The sequence below is a fragment of the Asparagus officinalis genome, chromosome 10 (genome assembly GCF_001876935.1).
Source record: "Asparagus officinalis chromosome 10, Aspof.V1, whole genome shotgun sequence".
Classification (NCBI taxonomy): Eukaryota; Viridiplantae; Streptophyta; class Magnoliopsida; order Asparagales; family Asparagaceae; genus Asparagus; species Asparagus officinalis.
In genome coordinates, this window is record NC_033803.1 from 34,755,292 (window position 1) to 34,763,454 (window position 8,163).

At 38.4% G+C, this 8,163-nt stretch overlaps 1 protein-coding gene across 2 annotated transcripts; it reads right to left on the minus strand.

Annotated features, from left to right (window-relative positions):
• Positions 1,837–5,308, minus strand: LOC109825658 (putative disease resistance protein RGA1). Of its 2 annotated transcripts, XM_020392521.1 has the most exons (3): positions 5,071–5,308; positions 3,329–4,460; positions 1,837–2,804 (listed from the first exon to the last, which is right to left on the minus strand). In XM_020392521.1, the coding sequence occupies exons 2-3, from the start codon at positions 3,838–3,840 to the stop codon at positions 2,771–2,773; spliced, it is 546 nt and encodes a 181-aa protein (XP_020248110.1). In that variant the 5' UTR covers positions 3,841–4,460; positions 5,071–5,308; the 3' UTR covers positions 1,837–2,770. The 2 variants fall into 2 exon arrangements, with proteins under 2 accessions (XP_020248110.1, XP_020248111.1); XM_020392522.1 differs by lacking the exon at positions 5,071–5,308 and having other exon boundaries at positions 3,329–5,064.

An 8,163-nucleotide genomic window follows, 5' to 3' on the forward strand; every position in this document is an offset into this window, starting at 1 on the left:
ATATATATATATATATATACATAGAAACCAATAAAATGTGTGTGTATATGATATTGAGCTTAAAGTACTAAACCCACATAATATAAACCTATGATAAACATACCTAAGCTTGATGAAGGTCTTCAATAAGCATGACTTGGTAAACTTGCGGATGAAGCTTAAACTTGGATCTTGAACGTGAATTGTATTGCTTCATTCTACTATTCCGCCAACCAACATTAGATATGATCGTGAATACTCGATTCCATCCATCCTCTAACATATTGTTTGTATATAATAAATACAAAAATACAAACACTAGACAAACAATATTAATAGTAAATTATTTGTTAAACATCATCAAAACAAAAAGGCCAACAAACCGTTCTTGATTTACATCAAGGCGATGAACCACTCGTTAAGTGCTTTGCTAGCACAAGATGATGACAACAGTCACGAATAGCTATCTATTACTTAAGTAAAACTTTGGTTGGTGCCGAATCTCGATATCCAACGATTGAGAAGGAATGCCTCGCGTTGGTGTTCGCCATCCAAAAGATGTGGCACTACCTCATTGGACAGACGATCTATGTTATTTCTAATGTTAACCCAATCCGAGTATTCATGACGCAACCGGCCTCTTTGAATTGGTGACTAGCAAAATGTGTCCTACTCTTTTCCTAATACGACATGCACTTCAAACAACAGAAGTCGGTTAAGGGTCAGGTGATTTGTTATCTTCTGGCGGCTAGCCCAACATCTAGAGATGTTAAATGGGTGGGTATGGGTTTAAATGGGCGGGCCATAAATGGGCGGGCATATTTTGCCCATCTACCCATTTATGGCCCATTTAACATTATTTAAATGGGCGGGTTTTTGCCCGCCCATTTATTAAACGGGTCGCCCATTTGCCCATTTAACTATAGTACATATATATGTATAATACTTTTGGGGTGTTTTTTGTAAACTTTTAGGGGGTTTTTTTGTAAACTATTGTGGGCTTTTTGCAAACTTTTTGGGAGCTTTTTGCAAACTTGTTGGGGCTTTTGATAAAATACTAACAAAGATAGGAACATAAACAAAGATAAACAAATGCAGACAAATTTATGATTGAACCATTTACAAGCCTGGATAAAAGTACAGACCTCACACATTTGCAAAATTAACCTCAAATTTCCAAACCAAAAACCAAAAGATCAATAACAACAAAATTGCGAGTATATTTAAATGAATTAAGATAGAAAACACAAGGTATGCAAGGATCTGTATAAGATCAATAACTTGATATAAACGCCATCATAACTATTAGCAACACGATCACGATTAGTAAGGACAATCTACTTAATTACTTGATAAACTAGAAGAGTAGTAAGTTCGTCTATAAACAAAATAGTAGCACAACCATAGTCTACTTATTTCCCATCTTTCAAATGTTCAGGCATGAACAGGATCATGGCAGAAGAAAGAAAAGACCAGAAAACAAAGATCAAAAGGGAGGGATTTTACGAGAAAGTAAATCTTAGCCCCCAAATTGACAATGCTGCGACTGACAATAATCACAACGCAAGGAAACAGTATAAACATATTACAGAACAATTGCCAAACACACCCTAAACAATCAAATAAGTTTCCTTTGTGTCTGATTTGTTGATAAAGTGTGAAGCAACGAAAAGAAAAATTAGTTTCAGATCCCTTTTGAATTGACTTACCTGAATTTAGTTATCCATTTAATATTTGCAAATATATAGGTTCAGTAGAAAAATGATGCTCACACAGGCACTCATCTGCCCACTTCACTTGTTAAGAAGACACGAGGAATAAAATTTGCAAGGATATGCATAGAAAAAAGAACAGAAAAACAAGGAAGGATTACCAATATGATGCAGTGTTCACAACAGAAGTTAACAAGATGCAAAGTTGCAAACAAAATGCCATTGAGCTCAAGAACAATGAAAGTTAGCAAGATGCCATTGCAAGTAACCCAAAATGCCTTTGAACCATGAGGACATCCATGAACAATCCCATCTTCTTTTCAATGACAATACCATGTCAGGATAAAGGAGAACATTTACATAGATAGCAGCAGTCAGGATAAAGGAGAACATTTACATAGATAGCAGCAGTCAGGATAAAGGAGAACATTTACATAGATAGCAGCAGTCAGGATAAAGGAGAACATTTACATAGATAGCAGCAGTCAGCAGTTATGAATGTGAAAGCAGGAAAACAACTCAAACAGCCAACCCCAAAGATTTGTAGAAGGACTTTTGTTCTTGTGCACGTGTAAGAACATTGGGGCACAAGTTAAAGTTTAGAAAAGAAAAAAGACAGATGCACATGAAAGTGGGCAAGTGTGTGTGCACTCACACATGGGCGAGCAGACACACACAGCGAGAGAGATCTTTAGCCTGAATCCCTATATCGAATCACTACAATGTATATAAAACCTTGTTTAACAAGACTTTTAGACCGAAAATCCAATGTTATTTTATGTTTTCATTATTTAAGTATATCACAAATGTCTGTGTGAGAGGTGGCAACAGCAGAAATGAAGGCAATTATCAATCTTGGTAGCAGATAACGAACAGAATGCATTAACATATATCATGATGCAATATCAGAAAACAGACTTTATATTCCTTACTGATTTAGAAAAGGAAATAATTGAAAACTTATTGCTAAAAAGCTGAGAAGCTTCAACCTTAAGAGTCATGTAATCACGGCTCAGAATGTGTCTCCCATCCTTCCCAAATTTAATATCTGAAATTGAAGTAATGATCTCAGTAAAAAATTATCTTGAACCCGGGGCTTCATGCTCTTCAAACCTGTAGGGGTATGTCATCAGCTATGGCGGTAACAAAAGTAAAAACTTGAAATAAAAATTCAAATACTTTTAAGTAAGAACTCCATCGAAACACGTGGCAAATAATCTAGTGAAATGTAAACAAAAGCAATGGTTCACTTACAGCTTAGAGTTATCGCACAAGGCTGATTGCCGCAAATCAATAAGCCGTATTGAGCCTCTATCAAATGTACTATTTATGTACTATAAATGCCTCGTTAACATCTCAATATTCACACTTTAAATCATGAAACAGAGACAACATGTCTCTCTCAGTTTCATTGTTAAAAACTTTCTAGGAATATGACCCATCAAACTATAAAAATTTCCCCAATCAAATACTAAATGATAAAATTCTAAATTGTTTTACCATACAAAACACAGGCAAAGGACAGCCCGAAAACAAAAAGGCAAATGGCACAGGCAAAGGACAGCCCGAAAACAAAAAGGCAAATGGCAAGGCAACTATCAGTCTATCACAAAGGAGAGTATCAGGATTGCGATTACCAGTGAATTTCAAGCTCTTTGAGACCTAAAGGCGGCTTTAAGTGGTCAAGTACATCCTTGTGAGTATCAGGATTGCGATTACGATTCCAACTCATCCACTTCAATTGAAGCTCTCTGAAATGGATTTTGTCCTCTAACTTGGCTTCAAGTACATCATCCTTACTTTTTACATTGTCAAGACATTTAATACAAAGGGACCCTTGAAGCTCCTTCATGCCCTTCAACTGTGCTACGTCATGACCCTTCACCCTTCTAATATGGAATACCTTCAATCCTTGAAGATGTGCGAGTCTACCAATTCCAGCTATCCATGAAATTGCTACCTTGCTTGCATTGAGATGACGCAAATTGACTAGATTTGTGATTCCTTTGGGCAAGTTGTGAGGCAGTATTAGTGACTGAAGATGGTAAAGCTTGCACAATGATTTGGGTAAACTACAAATGTAGTTTCCATAGAGATTCAAGTAGCGGAGATGTATAAGATCGCCTATAGAATCAGGCAACTGCGTCATATAACTGTGAGATAAATCTAGCACTTGAATTATTTTCAGAACCTCAAAACTGTATGGAATGCTTTGTGTTAATAATAAGGGTCTGCAGATTCTTCCACTCTAACTCTGAATTAAGGCCATCCCATAATGAAAGAGACAAGTAGCAGACATCTCTTCGAGTTCCATCCAATTTCCTACCTCTATAAACTAAAATGTCATCAAAACATATAGACTGCAAAGGTAGTTGCTCAAAGAATGACCTGGATAGTAAGTGATCAAAGTATTCCTTTCCATTATCCTCCATTAGAATCAGTCCTTGAGCCATCCATATTTGGATTAGTTTATCAATGTCAAATGCATAACCTTTGGAAAAAACCGAACAATAAGAAAAGCATTGCTGAAGGTGCAAAGGCCTTATCCAATTCCAATGATTCGCTTTGTAAAATGCTCATCCAGTACTCGCAATTTAGCTTCTCTCTTAATGCTCCTCCAACCAACTATGCTGCCAGAGGGAATCTCTGCAACTTATCAGTTATTCCTCTGCCAATGCCCTCTAAATCTGGATACGTATTAGGATCTTCATCACCAAATGAAACTGCTAGTAGTAAGCCGGCACTGATATCCATTGCTTAAACTGATCTCTGAATCATGAAACGTACCATTTTTTTTAATACATGACGACCTTTCAGTGAAATTACTCCAGTTACATAGATTACAAAATCTCATATAACAAATGAGAGATGAACTGAAAAGCGAAAACATTATTGCTTACACTTTGTAGAATAATGTACAATAATTGGCTTCATGTAACACCAAAGAGCACCAAATTACAATTTATGTACTACTTATAAACCTCTTAAATGGGTACAACAACAAAAGATATGTGTAATCATTTAATGGAAGGCAATTCAAATACCCACTATTGCAAACTTTATTTTTACTACATTTCTATATAGATAATAGACAAAGGCACAATTTTAATTCAAGAATAGCATTATATCTTCAAGAATCTATCATAATTTTGTGCAAATTATGCTAAACTTGATTAGAATAGACTCTAGTTTAGAAAAAATAAGAACAATTTAAACAAATCAACTGAACTTCATGAAAAAATAAGAATAGACTCTAGTTTAGAAAAACTTGATTAGAATAGACTGTAGTTTAGAATAGCCGATCTATTTATGTAATCTCCTTGATTAGAATAGACTCTAGTTTAGAAAAAATAAGAACAATTTAAACAAATCAACTGACCAAGAGAGCTCGCGGACGAGGGCGGCTAGGGCTTCGGGATTGACTCCGCGATCGCAGAGGGAGATGATGAGAGAGAGGGTGATGCCAGGTCGGAGGCGGCGTCGGAGGCGGCGTCGGAGGCAGAGGAGGAGGCGGAGGAGGAGGCGGCGTCGGAGGCAGAGGAGGAGGCGGAGGAGGAGGGATCAATGAGAACTCAACCGCCAGAGAGAAAGAGGAAGAGATTGACGGGGGTTCTAGGTTTTTCTTTTGGAACGCGGGCGGGCAAATGGGCACATATACACCGCCCATTTAGTACCCGTTTAGTGTGGATTAAAATGAACCCGCCCAATTAGACCCATTTAACTAAATGGGTGGGTTTTGGGCGGGCTAAGTGGTAGGCGGGTCGGGTGGGTAAATGGGTATGGGCAGAAATTGCCTTCCCTACCAACATCGGATACATCCAAGCTCTATGAAGATTTGCCAAATGAAACCCACAAAGTTAACACCACCTCTCATCAGTAGGTATGGCAATTGTACTTCGATAGTGGTTCCTGAGCAACTAATGTGGCAAGTGTTCCCGGATGTTCTAAAATTTCATCAGGAGTTAGAGTTGTCTTAGTTTCCCTAGAGAAACATGTGATGCCTCGAGCTTATTCACTCACCGAACCGTATTCTAATAATGTAGCTAAATACAACACGTTGCTCATTGGGCTCAGTTTTGCCAAAGAGCTGGGGGTCAAATATCTCGAAGCTTTTGGTGATTCTCAACTGATAGTCAACCAAATTCGAGGAGAGTAAGAAGTCAGGAATCAAGATCTGATATCGTACCACAAGTCAGCCATCGAGATTGCCAGTTCGTTCGAAGAATTCGTCATCAAATATATTCTGTGTCTCCTGAATGCATACGCAGATGCACTGGTAGCATTATCGGTATCTCTGGCACTGTCTCCTGACACAGAACAATGGGTCACTGTGAGAACTCACCAACTCTTCATACCAGACTGCATCTTGGACATCAAAGTGGCTCACTCGGCTAGAATTGAACGTGTGCCTCGAGATTGGTGATTTCCTATTATTGACTACGCCGTGCATGGTATTTTGCTAGAAGACATAAACGAAAGAGATTCTATTATAACACAATGACCCAAACGCTATATCATCAAGCGTATGATGGTCTCCCACTCCGATGTCCTTCAACCAGGAAAGCAGAAGAAGCTCTTAAGGAAGCGCATAACGGAATCTGTGGGGCACACCAACCTGTCCCCAAACTCTGTGATCATCTCAAAAGGATGGGTATTATTAGCTAACCATGGTTAAAAATGCGGTTAACTATGCCCGACAGTGCCACGCGTGTCAAATATACACAAATTACATGCACCAACCCCCGAAACACCTGCACCCTTCGGCTACTTCATGGCCATTCGAGACATGGGAAATGAACATTGTGGGTCCTCTTTTTCCACCATCAGCCAAAGATGACTGTTTCATTCTGTTAATCACTGATTACTTCTCGAAATGGGCTAAAGCAGTTCCACTCAAAGAACTGAAGACAAGCATAATCATCAAGTTCATTAAACATTTCATCATTTACCGATATGGCATTTAAGACGAATCGTGCATGACAACGACCCTCAATTTGTTAGCAATTCATTCATCAAATTTTACGGTAAGTTCAGGATTGAAAACATCTCGTCGACGGCATACAATCCCACGTTGAATGAATTGGCTGAAGCGTTCAACAAGATAATCATAAAGATTTTGTTAAATTCGTGAGGACACACAAGCGAGATTGGGATGACAAACTCAGCGAAGCTCTTTTGACCTATCACCCCACAGTCCGCATGCCTACCGGAGCGACTCCCTACTCTCTAGCATATGGATGCGAGGCTGTTCTTCCCTTGAAAATCTAAATTCCATCCCTTCGCATTGCTCACGCAATAGGGATGACAATGGAGGAACAACATCAGAAACGTCTCAAAGAACTTAAGATGTTAGACGAAAAGCATTTGGAAGCTTAGCAGCAAATTGAGTTTTACTAGGTCAGAATCTCTCAGGCTTTTGATAAAAGAGTCCGACAATGAAGCTTCAAGGAAGAAAACTTAGTTCTCTCCGTTCGGTGACCAATGATACTTAACTCCAAGTAGAAAGGAAAATTTCAATCCAAATGGGAAGGACCGTTTATGATAGAGATAGTCTACTTAAATGGTGCATATCGCTTAATCACCCAAGATGGTGACAAGCTCATGATGTCAATAAATAGGAAGTTTCTAAAAAAGTACTATCCCTAGTACATTCAGGATAACCTATTTAATGGGAAGTTCCTGGAGAATACTATGCAGGGTATTCTTAAGGATAACTCGAGATCAGCTGATTATTCAAGTTGAAGACCAGTCATCTAAATAATTCATCTTTAATCATATTTAAGAAATAATTAAGAACCTCCTACGGTGGCTAATCAATCATTTCCAAAATGATTAAAACCCTCCCACTGTGACATTCCGAGCACTCTTTCATTGAGATGAGATTTAATGACTTCATTCGGTCAATCTTCCCTCACAAAACCCCCATGATGTAATTGTGGAATGCTTGATGAGTCACGGTCCTCAACAACAAAGTCCCTAACTGATCAAATTAATTAATAGTGGGTCCAAAAATTTCTTTCGGCTGAGTCCATCCAGACTCCCACTGTGTTTGTGCACTTAACACTCCTAATGTTAAAATCCCTAATGCAGTACTCAAAAGTTTAAGCTACTGATCCTGGTAATTAGCAAACTTATTTAATGTTAAGTCCCTGTCACTTGACACTGAAAACCCCCCACTTAGTGATTCGTACAAATCAACATTCCTATTTGTATCTTCACTCCCATTGTCTCTTAGTCAAACCTTCCTATAGTTAGGACCAAAACCAAAATTCCCTCTCGATTCCTTCAATGAATGAGAGGTCTACTTACAAATCAGACTTCCCTTTTGATAAACGAAAGGCCTCTGCCCAAGTTAAACGATCAAACCTATAAAAGTTAGGGTCGTCTAGATAACCCACCTAGTCAAACAATCAAATGGCTATGACCACAATCGGAATTCCTTTTTGATGAATGAAAGACCTCCACTTTTTTT

What these genes read in the sequence shown, in the direction of transcription:
- LOC109825658 (XM_020392521.1), bottom strand. Translation starts at nt 3,840, where the DNA reads ATGACGCAGTTGCCTGATTCTATAGGCGATCTTATACATCTCCGCTAC. An exon ending in AAAGAGCTTGAAATTCACTG is followed by an intron (nt 2,805 to 3,328) that starts GTAATCGCAATC and finishes ATACCCCTACAG; the next exon opens with GTTTGAAGAGCATGAAGCCC.